At 38.1% G+C, this 18,208-nt stretch overlaps 2 protein-coding genes across 3 annotated transcripts; both read right to left on the minus strand.

Annotated features, from left to right (window-relative positions):
- Nucleotides 1-2,633: 2,633 nt before the first annotated feature.
- LOC136263350 (uncharacterized) lies at nt 2,634-5,142 on the minus strand. Of its 2 annotated transcripts, XM_066057882.1 has the most exons (9): nt 5,063-5,142; nt 4,849-5,013; nt 4,547-4,761; nt 4,445-4,489; nt 4,336-4,398; nt 4,241-4,291; nt 4,099-4,185; nt 3,743-3,817; nt 2,634-3,624 (listed from the first exon to the last, which is right to left on the minus strand). In XM_066057882.1, exons 1-8 carry the CDS (start codon nt 5,112-5,114, stop codon nt 3,758-3,760), a joined length of 738 nt encoding a protein of 245 aa, XP_065913954.1. In that variant the 5' UTR covers nt 5,115-5,142; the 3' UTR covers nt 2,634-3,624; nt 3,743-3,757. The 2 variants fall into 2 exon arrangements, with proteins under 2 accessions (XP_065913954.1, XP_065913946.1); XM_066057874.1 differs by having other exon boundaries at nt 2,634-3,817; nt 3,938-4,185.
- Nucleotides 5,143-14,444: 9,302 nt separating this feature from the next.
- Nucleotides 14,445-16,034, minus strand: LOC136246414 (zinc finger BED domain-containing protein 4-like). Its single transcript, XM_066037836.1, has one exon. The coding sequence runs from the start codon at nt 16,032-16,034 to the stop codon at nt 14,445-14,447; it is 1,590 nt and encodes a 529-aa protein (XP_065893908.1).
- Nucleotides 16,035-18,208: the final 2,174 nt, after the last annotated feature.

Consider the following 18,208-nt stretch of genomic DNA (forward strand, 5'->3'; position numbering starts at 1 on the left):
GAAATTATTAGCAGAGCATGGTAACTGAAGCATAAATAATGGGGCATAATTTGAGCATAATAGGTAAGTTTTGAGCATAAATTTAAGCATAATAGGTAAATTTTTGAGCAGTGCAGCATAGCATAATAGGTAAAATTATGAGCATAATCGGCGGGTCCCTAGTGGAGACCACACCTCTTAACATTCTAACTATTTACTTAACAGTAAACAAGATGACCTCACCCCTTATTGGTGTAGCTAGCTGTGCACCCCTTTGTTGACACGGGATACTCTAATAGAACAGTCACCTTAAAACTACAGTCATGTATGATATTCTAATAGAACAGTCACAAGTTACACTGTAACTAGCTGTGCTACAACAAAAATAACTAAACAAACTAGTTTTTTAGAATTGTTAATTTAAAAATGAAGTAAGGATCTATGCAATAAAAAGTTGTAAAACAAAAGATGAATGATGGTATTACAGGTGGGAAAGCCTCTACTTTGGAACAGTAACTATAATTTTTTCAATTCCAAAGTAGGGACTTTCCCACCGAGCTATGCTGTAATACCATCATTTATCTCTTCTTTCACTACTTTTTATTGTATAGATCCCTACTTCGTTTTTAAATTAACAATTTTTAAAATGCTAGTTTCTGTGCACATAGATTATCTGATCTATGATTTATTCAAACTTTGACTGTTCTACATTGATCTCTGTTTATATGACTATTCTATTAGAGTTTTTATCTAGATGGGAATTCTAATAGAGCAATTGAGCAGGACTATGAATTGGTTGAACTTTTTGATTACCTGAACATGTTTTGGTACCAAGGGGATTGGACAATCAAGGTAGCACTTTATGTGATACATCTGAGTTGCAAAACAATTACATACAGTATAATATTATAGCTATGCAGTAGATTGTGCAAGAAGAGAATCTAGGACATAAGTATAGCATGCTTTAAGAAATTTGTTTTGTAATCTCCATAAAAATTATGTGCTTGCATATGGCTTTCTGATATCTGACACTGCTTCATACTTTAAGCTACATTTCCAGTACCTTACTTTGTATATATACTCAGCAGCGTATATATCTATATAGAAACAGGTTATTGTCTTCATTTCCTAGTTTTCTGCTTGATCCCCTAAATGGAATGTTGCACAGAAAATTATAACATTTTGTATCTACTTTCATTTAGTTGTTTCACCTAATCAAGACACATGGCAGTGTGTCGTGTGACCAAGAAAGCCAGCAACTGTACCGTGAATATTTTGACAGGAAGAAAGAAAACATCTGTTTCATGCGTACATACGGTACCGCTCAAATGTAACTTCGCACTCGCTCGCTCGGGTCGAGACGATAAGTAGACACCCTTGAACGAGTTGCGAGTACCAAGTATACTCCTCACAGTGTACTCGCTTGTGAACTCGCTCGTGAAGTACAAGTCACGCCAATTAAGTCAGCCTTGCACGACCGTGAGCTAGTTGTACAAGTACTGTGTTCACTATTCTAACAAAGTTTTTGTGCTCTTTCCATCGTAGTACAGCATGCGTCCCTGTTGGAAGGTGAGTCAATGTGAGCCGGCTCTGTTTGCTATCACGTGACACCATTGAATTCTTTAGGGATGGGTCGATTAAGCATTGCAGTTAGAAAAAGAGTGATTATTCTTTGGCGCAGTGGATATTCTCTTCGTGATATTAAAAGAAGGCTGGAAGATGAAGAAGTGGAAGTAACACTGCGTAGTTTGCAATACTTGGTTCTAAAATTCCTCAAGTTTCACACAATTAGAGACCTCCCTAGAGCACGAAGGCCAAGGCTACTAACAACTGACATGATGAATGCAATAGAAGACAGTTTACGAGCCGACGACGAGCTAACTGCTAGAAAACTGAAGGAGAAGCTGGCAGGGATATTCCCTAACTTACCAAACGTGTCTATATCTACCATTAAGCGCTGCAGAAAAGAATTGGGATGGGTTTGTACCCGTCCACACTATTGCCAACTGGTAAGAGAAGCCAATAAAGAAAAGAGAAAAGAATGGTGTCAAGTTCAGATTAACAACCAGGAGAAGTTTGAAGATGTGATATTTACGGATGAATGTACTGTCCAGCTAGATAATCATGGCCGTCTTTGTTTTCGTAAAGAGAGAGAGGGTCGAGCACTTAAGCAACGCCCAAAACATCCAGTTAAAGTGCACATCTGGGGTGGAATATCAATACGAGGGGCTACTCGTTTGGTGATGTTCACAGGAATCATGAATGCAGTGAGATATCGGAAAATATTGGAGTCAAGCTTAGTGCCCTTTAACAAGACTTACTTTCCTGATGGTCATCGACTGCAACAAGATAATGACCCGAAACACTCATCCAAGTATATTAGTCGCTTGTTCAAGTTTCACAATGTTTATTGGTAGAAGATCCCAGCAGAATCCCCCGATTTAAATCCCATTGAAAACTGCTGGGGATCTTTGAAGCAATATTTGAGGAACAGTTACAAGCCAACAAACCTAGAACAATTGATGGATGGCATTGAACAATTTTGGTTGTCCCTAACCCCACAGATTTGTACAAAGTACATACAACACTTGCACAAAGTTATGCCTAAAGTGATTGAAGTTAATGGTAACCCTAGTGGGTACTAATAAGAACACTATTGTATGTGCAAATATAATTCCACAGTTTTTCAAAGAAAGATAAATATGTACAGTTTAACTTGCCTTGTTCAATAACATACTAAATCTAAAACAGTCTAGTTCTAATTGCTTTACTTCACTAAAGTAAATCAAGAACATTCGGATTCCTGGGTGTTTTGTTCAATCGGCGGTTCTTTTCATCTATAGCAATGACACATCGGGCCCACTCATTGCTCTTTTTTTCACCTTCTTCCAAGGGAAAATGTTGAAAAGCCAGAGATTTGATATAGTCCATTAAAATTGGATTCAATTTCATCTTTCCCATTTTGCCTGCTACATTTGATCTCTTCCTCGTGTCCTTGTCAAACAGCACCTCATTTAATTTGGCTGAAAAATTTCGGCGTGAGCAACTGTTCTTACGTAGCTTCCTAACAAGCTCAGCCCTCACAATTCCTTCGTTTTCAGTTTCCGATGTTCTTACTTCTTCTGTAGTAGCAACAGATTGCGTTGCATTAGTTTCACTATTATTGTTCGGTGTAGTAGCAATGGACTGATCCATGTCGGCCTCATATGAAGGATCAAAAGACAGTTCTAGTGTCGAGTCAAGGGATGGTCCGGTATCTTCAATGAAAGTGGGGCTGAAAGGTGACATACTGGCACTGATAGGTGAAGCAACACTTGTCATAGGATTGGCAACAATTGGGTTAGGAGTGGAAGCTATTGCTACAGTAGGATTACAGCTGGGAAATGGAGCAACACTTGGTACAGAAGTGGTAGATGGCACAGTATCCAGAATGTAACAGGTTGGGGAAACAGCTGGAGCCAGACTGAAAGGCAAAACACTTGGTCTAGAAGATTGTACTGCTTCATGACTATCGGACGGAGTTGCAAACCCATCTGACTCCACACGGGATGTGTTCACTATTTTCCCCATTATAAATGACAGTGTCTTTTGAAGCTCCTGGAAAGTCTTCCCCACGTCCATTTTGAGTTTAGTGTATTGTTTTGTCTGTAGCATAAGACACAATTCATGCAGTCATAAAACATTTACTGTTTATATATCTATTGCATATATATACATACCATATGTATGCATGTGAAAATGAATTGTATTTGATAGTAAATACCTGTTTTTCTTCATTTTACTTCAAGGCTGTACCAAGAGTACCCATCATCTTATGTAAACTTTCAAATTCTAACTGCTACAATAATAAAAAAATCAATGAGCAAAGTTATTTTTGTAGTTCTGTAACAATGTCAGTATAGTTTACTATTATGGTGATACATTGAAGTTACAGTGCTATAAGGAATGAAGCACGTACATGTTCTGCAAGGTAAAACTGGCACCAAAAAGAACTATCATTTAATCCTGAAAGTTAACGTTTGCCTCTTCAGAAACAGTGCATGTTCTCAGCATGGCTTTTTCACATTGTGAAAATGTTATACTGACAGTAAATGCGCATGTGCTGTTGTCAATACATACCTGCGCTCCATCAGTATAATGGATGGGATCACTGCTTTGTAAGCCACCAGTCTGATTGCTTGTACCACCAAATGGAACCGTGAAACTCTATAAAAGACTTAAGGTAAATAACATGGCATGCAGACAAAAAAAAGATTCTTGCCTTATTCACTCTTCCAAACCCTTCCTCCACCATCGCACAACACCTGAAAAACTTTAAAAGACATGATATTTACAAGCAAATTATGCCACACTAACCTCGTCATTTTCTGGATCAATACTATACAATTCAATGTCCTGTCCAGTGTAAGCATTTAATTGCTACATGTGAATTGAGTACATTCATAGACCAAAAAAAAATTCTCACTTCTATAAAATTTTCTTCGGTTTCAATGGTAGCATTGCCACGAACCTGTGTACGTAAATGCACAACAAAATGATTTAGAGGTATACAAATGCTTTAGCTTACATTCAATGGAACACTCCTTAGTGGCGGCTTTCCAGTTTTTATAAGAAACTCCCCTGTCTGTTTCCTTTTCCCTTTTCCTACTTTCTTCACTGGTGAAACATTCTCTTTATCTTCCTGAGCCCTCTGCTGGTCCTCTTCAACTATGGCTGGTTCATTGTGAGAGTCATTACTCTCACACAACCTGTCTTCCTCAGCCTCACAAAAAGTTTTGGAACCTAAGAGCACAAAAATAATTTAAGTAATATGCAAACTACACTACAGTAAACAACAAACCGTTGTGCGATGCTAAATTAAAGACAAACCTGCAACGATAAATCTAGCAAAATACTCCTTATTATCGTCCCAAAGAATAGTTAGATCATCTCCGCGGCTGAGTTCAATCACGTTACAATGTAAAATGCGTTGTGTTGGCACAACTCCGTAACACTGTTCATCAACAAAATCGACTAAAGCGTAGCTTTCAGCAGCTGAAATAAAAATAAGTACTAGATGAACAAATTCAGCAACTTTACTTACGTGTCTTTCCTTTTTTGGAAGCGATTCTGACGGATCCAGTTTCAGACGCCATTACAGTCTACGCTCAAAACAAAAACGTGTATGTGTCTTACGCATGCGCACTAAGTGCATTCTAAATAAAGCTTACCAAAACTGTGTATTCGATACTCGCAATTCTTCCAAGTGCGTGCAGCGAGTGTTTGCCTGGCGAGTAGCGAGCGAGCGAGCGAGTGCGAAGTTACACTTGAGCGGTACTGTAGCTCCATGGCCTCTTCTCCAAAGCACCCCATTTTTGCATTACAGCTGTACCCCAGGTAGGGTACGCCACACAACAAACTTGACTAAATTCACAACAGCCATTTGCAAGATATGGGTAGGCACCGGCCGATCATGCCAGCATAATTTAAAGCATAATAGGTGACCAAAAGCATCAAGCATAATGCCAGCATAATAGGGACGATGTTTGAAAAATTAATTAATGCGCAATACGCTCGCCTGAAAGAAAGCAAATATTCACTGCCAATAGTATTATCTAATCCAAAACAGCCAAGCTGTAAAAAAAGTGTGCGGCCCTCAGAAAGGCTATGGTGAAAAAAGATGTGAAATCCAAGGTGGCGGCCAAGAAATGGCTGTGATGGTAGGTTAATGGTAAAAATTTTAATAAAGACAATTCAGGTGAATTTTTGTGCCGCTTCACAAAATTTACCTAAATTGTCATTATTAAAATTTTTACCATTAACCTACCATCACAGCCATTTCTTGGCCGCCGCCTTGGATTTCACATCTTTTTTCACCATAGCCTTTCTGAGGGCCGCACACTTTTTTTACAGCTTGGCTGTTTTGGATTAGATTTCATTTCTTTTTGTATTTGTATACCAGCTTTGGGACTTTTTTAACCTACGTTTTTTTCTTTACTACAGGAAGAAGAAAAGATGAAGTAGATGTACTTTAAATATTTTATCAGTAAATGTACAAATTATATATACTGTATAATACATATTTGACCGCATTTGCGAAAAGGGATCTTCCACACACATCCAATTTGCCAAATTTGACAATTGATAACGTCAGATTGGAAAGAGCTATTGCCTTGATATTTGGGCAGTGGTGAGCACCACTATAGCTGAATACATGGTGAAATTTTCAGGTTAATATGTTACTTGAACACTGAGTTATGGTCTCCAACGTTTACGGAATTGGATGTGTGTGGAAGACCCCTTTTCGCAAATCCGGTCACATATATTGATTACAGAAATCTCCATGGTGGTTTCTTTGTAACTAAACACTCTACAAGGTGACTTCTTCTAATTGCTCTCTCTACAGGGTGAATTGTTTGTAGCTGAACGATCTACAAGGTAACTTCTTCTAGCTGATCTCTCTACAGGGTGATGTGTTTGTAGCTGAATTTTGTATAGGTGAATTGTTTGCAGCTGAGCTCTTTACAGAATGGTTTCTTTGTAGCTGAACTCTCTAAAAGGTAACTTCTTCTAACTGATCTTTCTACAGGGCAATTTGTTTCTGGCAGAATTTTCTACAGGGTGATTTCTTTGCAGTTGAACTCTCTACATGGTGGTTTCTTTGTAGCTGAACTCTCTACAAGGTAATTTCTTCTAGCTGATCTCTCTACAGGGAGATTTGTTCGTAGTTGAATTCTGTACAGGTGATTTGTTTGCAGCTGAGCTCTTTACAAAATGGTTTCTTTGTAGCTGAACTTTCTCCAAGGTAACTTCTTCTAACTGATCTTTCTACAGGGTGATTTGTTTGTAACTGAACTATCTACAAGGTAATTTCTTCTTGCTGATCTCTCTACAGGGTGATTTGTTTGTAGCTGAATTCTGTACAAGTGATTTGTTTGCAGCTGAGCTCTTTACAGAATGGTTTCTTTGTAGCTGAACTCTCTACAGGGTGATTTTTTTGTAGCTGAAATCCCTACAAGGTAACTTCTTCTAGCTGATCTCTCTACAGGGTGATTTGTTTGTAGCTGAAATCCCTACAGGTGATTTGTTTGTAGCTGAACTCTCTACAAGGTGATACTTCTAGGTGATCTCTCTACAGGATTCCTTGTTTCTAACTGAACTCTCAACAGGGTGATCTGTTCATAGCTGAACTTTCTACTGGGTGATTTGTTTTGCAGCTGAACTCTCTAAATGGTGGTTTCTTTGTAGCTGAACTCTCTACAATGTGACTTCTTCTAGCTGAACTCTCTACAAGGTGACTTGTTTCTAGCTGATCTCTCTACAGGGTGACTTGTTTCTAGCTGAACTCTCTACAGGTGATTTGTTTGTAGCTGAACTCTCTACATGGTGGTTTCGTTGTAGCTGAACTCTCTACAAGGTAACTTCTTCTAGCTGATCTTTTTACACTGCATATTTGTTTGTAGCTGAGTTCTCTACAGGGTGATTTGTTTGCAGCTGAACTCTCTACATGGGAGTTTCATTGTAGCTGAACTCTCTACAATGTGACTTCTTCTAGCTGAACTCTCTACAGGGTGACTTGTTTCTAGCTGAACTCTCTACAGGTGATTTGTTTGCAGCTGAACTCTCTACATGGTGGTTTCTTTGTAGCTGAACTCTCTACAAGGTAACTTCTTCTAGCCGATCTTTCTACAAGGTGATTGAGTTTTTTGCAGCTGAACTCTTTACATGGTGGTTGCTTTGTAGCTGAACTCTCTAAAAGGTGATTTCTTCTAGCTGAACTCTCTACAGGATGATTTGTTTGCAGCTGAACTCTCTACGTGGTAGTTTCTTTGTAGCTGAACTCTCTACAATGTGACTTGTTTCTAGCTGAACTCTCTACAGGTGATTTGTTTGCAGCTGAACTCTCTACATGGTGGTTTCTTTGTAGCTGAACTCTCTACAAGGTAACTTCTTCTAGCTGATCTTTCTACAGGGTGATTTGTTTGTAGCTGAATTCTCTACAGGGTGATTTATTTGCAGCTTAACTCTCTACAAGGTGACTTCTTCTAGCTGAACTCTCTACAGAGTGATTGATTTTTTTTGCAGCTGAACTCTCTACATGGTGGTTTCTTTGTAACTTAACTCTCTACAGGGTGATTTGTTTGTAGCTGAACTCTCTACAGGGTGATCTGTTCATAGCTGAACTCCCTATAAGGTAACTTCTTCTAGCTAATCTTTCTACAGGGCGATTTGTTTGTAGCTGAGTTCTCTACAGGGTGATTTGTTTGCAGCTGAACTCTACATGGTAGTTTCTTTGTAGCTCTACAATGTGACTTCTTCTAGCTGAACTCTCTACAAGGTGACTTGTTTCTAGCTGATCTCTCTACAGGGTGACTTGTTTCTAGCTGAACTCTCTACAGGTGATTTGTTTGCAGCTGAACTCTCTACATGGTTTATTTCTTTGTAACTGAACTCCCTGCAAGGTGACTTCTTCTAGCTGATCTCTCTACAGGGAGATTTGTTTGTAGCTTAACTATCTACAGGTGATTTGTTTGCAGCTGAACTCTCTATATGATGGTTTCTTTGTAGCTGAACTCTCTACAATGTAATTTCTTCTAGCTGATCTCTCTACAGGCCGATTTGTTTGTAGCTGAACTCTCTACATGATGGTTTCTTTGTAGCTGAACTCTCTACAAGGTGATTTCTTCTATAGCTGATCTTTCTACAGGGTGATTTGTTTGTAGTTGAACTCTCTACATGATAGATTCTTTGTAGCTGAACTCTCTACAAGGTGATTTCTTCTATAGCTGATCTTTCTACAGGGTGATTTGTTTGTACCTGAACTATCTACATGATGGTTTCTTTGTAGCTGAACTCTCTACAAGGCAACTTCTTCTAGCTGATCTCTCTACAGGACAATTTGTTTGTACCTGAACTCTCACATGATTGTTTCTTTGAAGCTGAACTCTCTACAAGGTGATTTCTTCTAGCTGATCTTTCTACAAGGTGATTTGTTTGTAGCAGAACTCTCTACAAGGAAACTTCTTCTAGCTGATCTCTCTACAGGGAGATTTGTTTGTAGCTGAACTCTCTATACATGATTTGTTTGCAGCTGAATTCTCTACATGATGGTTTCTTTGTAGCTGAACTCTCTACAAGGTAACTTCTTCTAGCTGATCTCTTTACAGGGTGAATTGTTTGTAGCTGAACTATCTACAAGGTAACTTCTTCTTACTTATCTCTCTACAGGGTGATTTGTTTGTAGCTGAACTTTCTACAAGGAAACCTCTTTTAACTGAGCTCTGTACAGGGTGAATTGTTTGTAGCTGAACTATCTACAAGGTAACTTCTTCTAGCTGATCTCTCTACAGGTTGATTTGTTTGTAGCTGAACTATCTACAAGGTAACTTCTTCTAGCTGATCTCTCTACAGGGTGATTTGTTTGTAGCTGAATTCTGTATAGGTGATTTGTTTGCAGCTGAGCTCTTTACAGAATGGTTTCTTTGTAGCTGAACTCTCTACAAGGTAACTTCTTCTAGCTGATGTATCTACAGGGTCACTAGTTTGTAGCTGAATTCTCTACATCGTGGTTTCTTTGTAACTGAACTATCTACAAGGTGACATCTTCTAGCTGATCTTTCAACAGGGTGATTTGTTTGTAACTGAACTCTCTACAAGAAAACTTCTTCTAACTGATGTCTGAACAGGGTGATTTGTTTGTAGCTGATCTCTATACAGGTTACTTATTTCTAACTGATCTCTTGAATTCTGTTCAGGGTGACTGCTCTATTAGGATGACTGCTCTATTAGAGTATCTCGATCTCGCACTTGCTACACCAAGTTGGATTTCGTGTTATAACTCCGTGGCTTTAAGTCTGATTCTTCTACACCATTGAAGAGCCTTTCTAAGATGATAACTCCATCTGTACAGCGATTTTCAAAGCATTACCCCAAGTGGTTTATCTGGTAGGCGTGGCAAGCATAATAATAATAATAATAATAATAATAATAATAAAATTAAAAAATTAAAAATTAGCTAATCTCGATTGCGTAATTGTTACACACTGTTGATTTTTTCGCTGTATCTTCCTGGTTTTTAGCTCGATTTCTTTCAAACCACAAAAGGTTTGAGGTTCAATAGTTAACCTATTCACCCACCGATTTTCAGCTTCTTCCCATACGCGGTTTACCCTGTCGGCGTGACAACATATTGGTGTTATTTTTCGTGCATAATCGCTCATAACTCTTTGCCTGTTTATGGTATTCCAGCCAAAGTTGGTACCGAGATGCGCCTTTATACCCCCCTTCTGTGTGCCAAATCTCAAGGCAATCGGATAACGCGTTCGCGTTTTATAGCAGTTTTTGTAAGTGTGCGAAAAGAGGAAGAAAAATAAGAAGAAAAAAAAAACGAAGAAACTGAGCCAATTTTTGAAGTCGCATATCTCAGGAATGCCTGAAGTGATTTCGCTCAAATTTGGAATGTGGAGTGCTGAAGGTGGAGGGAATCTACACAGCAAAATTTGTCTTGTTTCATCAAGGCAGCACAGAGCTACGGAGGTGCGAAAATTGCGTTTTCTTTCTTCCTGTCAATATACTCACGGGGTTGCGCGCCGGCTTCTTGGGCCGCACGACACACTACCGTGTGTCTTGATTATTAGTGCATTTTATAATTGAAAACACGTAATATAACTTATTAAACCGTTTCTTTGTTGGTTATTCACATTTTGCAGAAATAAGATCGAGATATTCTAATAGAGCAGTCACTTACTGTAATAGAGCTGTCAGGAAAGGCTGATATACTCTAATAAAACAGTCAGTTCTAGAGCATAATCTTGATTTTGAAAGCATAATTTTGAGCGTAATAGGCTTAATTTTTGAGCAATGCTCAAAAGCATAATAGGTAAATTTTTGGGCATAATAGGCCGATGCCTAGATATGGGCATTCAAAGTTTCATTTTTATTTCTTGTTTTTTTTACTGCTTATGCCATATGGGGGCTATGGGGGCTTTAATTTCTTTTTGCACACTTTGCAAAAATTGCTATAAAATGCAAAAATGTATCTCGATTGCCTTGATCTTTGGCACAAATGAAGAGCGTGTAACGGTGGATTTACATATCAAGTTTGTTGTGAATCTGAGTAATATTCAAGCAGTTATGAGCATTAATTTTATTCATGTAAAAAAAAATCTAACTTCTGTTACGGCTACAGGGTAAACCGAGTATAGAAATAACTTGAAAATTGGTGTGTAGATAGGTTGATCATCGTAGCAGTGCCTTTTGATAGTTTGAATAGCAATAGAGTTACAGCAACAAAGTTATAAAGCAAAACCAAGCCAGTTGTAAAATCATGGGATGAGATACTCTAATAGAGCAGTCACCGCGGGGTAAAAAGGTGTGCAAAAATGTCAAAAAAAGAAATCTTACCAGAGTTCGAACCAGGATCCTCCATACCTAACAATTGTATCCTTAACCACTGAACCACTTGATCACCTCACTTAATTTCTGCTTTATAAATGAAATTTCTAGTAGAAATCTGCTTATAATCAATGTTTGTAATTTCATAGGTCTGACAATAGAAGTACTAGATTGTTCTAGAACATTCTATGTAAGTTCTATACTTCTATTAGAAGCCCTAAAAAATGTGCACTCTATTATAGTATTATAATAGTATTATCAAAATTAATATTGAATTAAATCATGCAATGAAATACATTTATAAGTCTGTCTTCAATAATCATCATTGTATCTACATAGAAAAGAAGAAATGTGAGTAAAAACAAACCTCAAAGTAAACCATAGGCTGGTTTTGAAGCCTATAAAGTACCAAAAGAAGTGAAATCAACCACACACCCATTAGCATTAACATCATTGCAGCCATTTCTTGGCTGCCACCACAACTTTTTTCACCCAGGCTTTTTCAGGCTGCCCTATTTTTTCACAGCTTGGCTGTTTTTGTGTGGATAGTATTTGCTTTAATCTATTTGTTTTATGTGTACCTGTAGCTGCTTATAAGCTCTCCAATTTTAGTAATGGGAAACATGCAGAGGATTCCACTCATGCCTCTTGACTTATTTGTACAACTTTCATCAGTTGGCCTGAATTCCAGCATGAACCTTCACTCATTCAACCTTCGTCTATCCATATTCTTAGTACGTATTTAACTGTTCTATTAGAGTATTTTGAGTACAGTGTAGATTCTATTAGTCTAAGAGTATTTCGACTGAGCCCTGTGTATGAATGTATGGGCTTCAGTTATCCAAACAATTCACTTGCTTGATACCATTGAGTTCAGATAACCAAGGATCTACTGTAAAGCTAACATGTATGCTTCTTGTTTGTCATCTCTATAATAAAAGAGACAGCTGAAAGCTGACACAAGGTAATATGTTCTATTTAAATTACCTGGCAACATAATATCAGCCAAAGATGAAGATCTATCAATTTTATTTCAAAGTTTTTGCAAAAGCTAATAAGCATTGAATAAACTTAATATAATTGTACTGGTTAGCTGCAGTAATGACTATTGTGACTACTAAATAACAATATTTAATATAGTAGCCTAATTTTACCTGCATTTCATTGCAACTACTTAAAGACTGCAACTGAATCCGGGCACTCAAGGATGAGCATCATCTTCCCTACTTGTAAATAGAATTTTAAAATACTTTGGTAGTGTAGCCTCATACAGTACGGTATACTGTACTGTATATTAGGGATCATGGAGATTAGGGTTTTCCTAGCCAAAAAATCCAGCTTCACAACTCCATCCTGGCACCTGGCAGTATTGGTTAGGCATAACCAAGCCCAAAAGTGCCTTCAGTATGATCCTAAAGGCTTTCAATAAATAGTTACAAAATTTAAAAAAAAGTATTTAATGGAATTTTCTACTGACTAACTGACTGCGTGATGCCTTCAGGCAAGCGTAACTCGATAATGGCTAAGGCCATGGGCTTGATTTTTTCACTGATCGATGTCACTTCATCCCAAGATGTGCCTTTTGGCATACCACAGTACGTACAATGTCTGCATCATGGACTTACCTTTGTCCTCTTTTGTGTCCCATTTCTTTTTGCTGACAGCCCAAGGTGTCGATTCATGGTAATACGATACATGGCTTCCCTACAGTACGTTTGTAAATGGGAATCATCTATATAATCCATGGTGAATGGACTGATTGCAGAGATGATTTTACAACTGTTCTTCATTTGTAATGCTGTGTAATGGGCTGAACATAGCTGAAAGTGAAGCGTATAGACACTGCACTTTCGAGGCAGTAATTGATAGTTGGGGCACGTGAATCGTAATATTTTGAGGTGACTGGATTGTTGCAGAGGCTCTTCTTCTACTGTTTTTATCTGTAGAGCCTGAACATAGCTGAAAGCAAAGTGTAATGGCCACTGCACTTTTGAAGCAGTTTTTGATATCTGGGGCATGTGTTCAGATGAAAATATTAATTCAGGCACCATCCTTTCTTTTGATGCAGTATGTGTGGGTTCACCAGTCATAATAATGTTACAAAAAAAAAGCAAGCAAACAAGTTTAAGGAAAAATTAGAAATTTCAAGTTCGATTAGGGATTATAGAAAAAAGGTAGGGAAATAAGATACTGTAGGTCACCTACACCTGCAGATATACTAATGAACATTTAATCCCTAATTCAGTCTTGGTTTTGGGGGTATAAACTGGATTAGGGATTAAATGTTCGCTAGTATATCTACAGATGTAGGCGACCTCCCTTTTTTCTCTACTTTTTTCTACGATCCCTAATAACCAAGCTTAAAATTTCTAATTTTTCCTTAAATTTGTATATATTGGTTTCCTAACCTTTCATTGTAGGCCCGGCCCCATGTTATTCTCTGACTGATCTGATTATAATGAGCATCACTGAAGTTCAAGGTTGACATACAACTAATGTGCACAGTTGAAATAATTCTATCACTGTCCTGTGTAAGATACTCTTGTTGTGATTGACATACTGTTGGTAGCTGTGTTGCTGGTCGAGATTGATGTATAAGCTATAGAGTTGCACCGATGTAAGATATTAGCCGATGTTCCGATAGCCGATAAATGAGGATCTTTTAGTGCTGATGTCACTAGCCGATCCGATATATCATAACTATATTTACTGTAGTAATAAAATAATATGTCACCAACAAAACTGAAAAAGCATACGGTATTTAGTTTACTAACAAAACGTTTAGAATGCATTGTTTGTCCCCACTAAAACAAAATTGTTTTGAATAAACAAAAGTTCCTGTGATAATTCTGGTGAAATTCTATTCCTTTTTACATCATGTAGCTCTCCAGCAGCTGAAAAGAGGTGCTCTGATGGCACTGAAGTAGCAGGTGCAGCCAAATAATGACGAGCTAATTTTAAAAGAATTGGGAACTCTTGAGTGTGCTGCGACCACTACAAATAAGGGTCGCCTGTTTTGAAGTCAATTATGGGCACACTTAAATATCTGTCCACTTCATTGGTAGTTGCAGAATGGTCATCACTACTGTCATCTACAATTTCAGTAAAGACATCCAAAAGAATATTTTCAGAGGACAAAGTCTTTTTGATCCACTTGGTCCTTCAACTTCAGAATCAGTAGTGTTGTTTGAACCATCACTAAGCAAAGACATTTCATCCAAAAGCATTTCCTTGATTGTTGCCTTAATGATGTTACCCGAAAAAAATTTCTGTTTAAAACGGGGGTCTAGAATAGTGGCCAAACATAGAAATTTGTTTTCCTCAATACCAGTGAAACGTGATTTTAATGAGTGTAGTAGTTCAGTCTTCATTCCACGGATTCCAACATCATCAGTGTTTTTTTCTAGTGTCTTCGTCAAAATTCTTACGTATGGAATGATAACAGAGATTGACGCAAGGTCTGCAGAAATAGATCTGGTAATCTCTTCAATAGGACTCAAAATTTCAATGCACTTTCTCAAAACATCTAGCTGGTTCGATGAAAGTTGATGGACACCACTATTTTCAGCAGCATAAGCTGCTAGAGCCATCTTTTGCTGCTGTATCGACTGTAACATATAAAATGTTGAATTCCACCGTGTTGCGATGTCTTTCTTTAGCTTGTGTTGTGGAATGTCCAGGCTTTCTTGTATCCTTTTAAGATTATGTGCAGCATTCGAGGACCTATGAAAATGTCCTACAATGCTCTTGCATACAGCAATCATGTCACTGACTGCTCTCTGAGATAGTAAGCTATTATTAATTGCAAGCTGCAAAGAATGGGCAAAGCATCCAAACTGTGGGAGTGATGCATCACGCATGGCTTTTGTCATGTTACTTGCGTTATCAGTGACAACCACATGAACTCTTTCTGGAAGTATGTCCCATTCCTTCAACATGCTGTGAATTTGTGCAGCAATGTATTCACCTGTGTGGGACTCTGTTAGGCAGTGTGCATTCAAAATGACAGAATTTCTCTTAAAATCACTATTAATCCAATGTGCTGTTAAACTGAGCAATGCGGTGTCATTAATGCTGGAACTCCAGATATCTGTAGTGAAACTTACATAGTTTCTATCCATGAGTTCATTAGCACGACATTGAGTAGCATCAGCACTGTCACCATTGTTAATGAGCTTCAGAACCTCAGCTTTCATACCTTTGTAGATCTTTGGAATGACGGTTTCTGTATAGTATTTCCTGCTAGGACACTGATAGCGAGGTTCAAGTGTTCTTAAGACTTGCTTAAATCCAACATCTTCCACTACTGAGAGTGATTGACAATCGACAGCGATCATTTCGCCAATTTTACGGTAAACACGTTGAGCTTTGTGATCATTGATATCCCAAACTTTCGTTAGCTCTTGAGTTTCCGTTAAGGAAAGTTGTCGGTGTAGTGATCTTTTTCTTGTTTCTTTCGGCTGTTTAGGCTCTTGGTTTGCCTTTTTTTCCGAATACTCTTTGTAGACTTCTGGATGATTAGTTTGCAAATGTTGCACAAGATTACTGGTAGTGAACGACTTCGTTGTGGTGCCACCCCTTGCAACACACACCTGGCATTTGCCACACACGGCAAACTTGCTATCCTCAGCGACAGAAAAGAATTTCCATATAACAGACATTTTTCTCTCGCTGGTCGCCATTTTCACAGAGCGATCAAGAACAATAGCAAATTACAATGTATCCGGGCGTGCGTAAATCACGTGTGCATATACTGTATCGGCTCATACAGTACAATTTAATCCGATACCGATGTGCTAATTTAGTGCCGATAATCGGGTTTTCCGATATCCGATCCGATTATCGGTGCAACTCTAAGAAGCTAGTCACCTATTTAATGTCGCCTTCCTTGTTTTTCATTTCAATCCTTAAAACAGATGTAAGTCTGTTTAAACTGAAGTCTTCGGAATTTTCTTCCTGCGTTGTTTATTGCTGTTTAGTTTTATGTTTAATCATGGAGTCTTTCACTGGAAAAGGGGAGAAAATTTTCCAAAATGGACTGTTGTATCACCTGATAGAGACGACGGTAGAAAGAAGACTAAGAATGATGAGGTGTACATTAATTTGTGACCGGGTCTGCGAAAATAGGGCATGTGGGCACAAGCTACACCTTTTCACATAACAGTTTATATCTCAGTACTGGAACAGAATATTTGGATTCTGTAACTTGCATCATAAAGCCAATTAAATGCTTACTAAGAGCTGAAAATTTCATTGCTATAGCATAGTGGTACAAAAAGTTAAGCGTGATGCAATTGTGAAAAGGTAGGCAAAAATTGTGTGCCAACATGTCCTATTTTCGCAGGTCCAGTCACATTTTGTTCCGTATGCTTAGAAGAGATAATTGAAAGTGGATGTGGGAGGGCATGATGCAATTTACTGCGAGGGTGTTTGTGATACTTTATTCACAGCAGGCTTGTCTAAACAGTAGTTGAATTGCCTAAACAATAGTTGAATTACCTGTACCAATTGCCAATGCTGAAATGATATGATCAATCATAGACAAGGAATTGAACCACTGATTTTATATAACTTCAAACTGTAGTAAGGAATGTATTCTTCAGTTACAACAGTCTTTAAATAGTTTTGACAACTCTTAGGCCACCATAATCCTTGTTGATGATTTCAACACTCCGAATTACTTGGCAAAATAGTATTGGTATTGTCAACAGCACTCCATCATACGGTTATGATCTAAATTCACTGTTTCTTGATATTTTTAATGATAGTTCCCTTAGACAATTGGTTACAATTCCCACATGTGAGACCGAATGGCTAATATATTGCCAAAAACGCATGTTACAAGTGCCCTTTATAAATGGACCCATAACTCCTTCGTCCTAAGTGCTACGAAGCTGAAATTACCACTAATTTGTTGAGTAGGCCCAGGCATTTCTAATAAAGTTTAACGCGAAGTGATAAGAACGAATATGGGAAACTATCAGCACTTATAAGCACACAAAAACATATTAATAACAATTGCACCTGCAGCTGTTTAAAATTCGATAACTATCACCCTGAGCATTGTAATGGGGTGTCACTAAAAGGAGGAATGGGAAATTAAGAAACCGGAAATGGAAAATGAGGAAATGGAGTATTTCTCTATAGTGGATTTTCGTCGTATCGGCGGTATTGCTAGCAAGTGAGGAGGTCAGAAGCGGTCAGTGATAGTGCAAGTTGGATATAAAGCCAAGTGCATGGTCGAAACCTAGTATTTCAATCCATTGTTTGGCATTCCAATGTTTGCTAGGAGTAGTTAGATTGACTGGTAATGAGCAAGACTGATTGAAAGCAGCTCTTCAAGTGTTCCCAATACAGTATTGTGCAAACTCGGCCTCATTCTTCTGTCATGTGATTTGTGTACCTCCAAGGTCCTGCTGTGAATATCATACTAGCTACAGTGTGATTACTCTACCCAGTGTCACAAGTTCTCCTGTGATCAGCTTATGTGCATGTCTTGTCTTTCTTTGTAGTTGTAACTGTATACATATTCCTTTGTTGTAATGTACCTGTGTTCACTCCAGTAAGGAAGAATGGCTGTGCCGATTACCAGGAGGTTAAATCAATAATCCTGTCACTGCTGGTATATTGTACGTATGATGTTGTAACTATCAGGTGTAGTGGTCGGTGTAGTATTAGTAGAATGCCAAAGGAATCTTTTACACTCTATCATTATGTACTATAGTTACTACAAACATTGCAAGGTGTAATAAGTTACCCTAGCCCACTATATAGTCATGATAGCACCCGTAGCATAGGGAACTGAACATAAATTATGCTGGTAGTACTAACATTGGTATCTTAAGTGACACCATCA

Source organism: Dysidea avara, chromosome 1 (genome assembly GCF_963678975.1).
Source record: "Dysidea avara chromosome 1, odDysAvar1.4, whole genome shotgun sequence".
Classification (NCBI taxonomy): domain Eukaryota; kingdom Metazoa; phylum Porifera; class Demospongiae; order Dictyoceratida; family Dysideidae; genus Dysidea; species Dysidea avara.

Excerpts from the sequence above, each read along its gene's own strand:
- LOC136246414 (XM_066037836.1), bottom strand. The coding sequence starts at position 16,034 with ATGGCGACCAGCGAGAGAAAAATGTCTGTTATATGGAAATTCTTTTCT.
- LOC136263350 (XM_066057874.1), bottom strand. The coding sequence starts at position 5,114 with ATGGCGTCTGAAACTGGATCCGTCAGAATCGCTTCCAAAAAAGGAAAG. Across the intron at positions 5,014-5,062 it reads TTCCAAAAAAGGAAAGACAC|CTGCTGAAAGCTACGCTTTA; the intron begins GTAAGTAAAGTT and ends TTTTTATTTCAG. Across the intron at positions 4,490-4,546 it reads TAAGGAGTGTTCCATTGAAT|GTTCGTGGCAATGCTACCAT; the intron begins GTAAGCTAAAGC and ends TTACGTACACAG.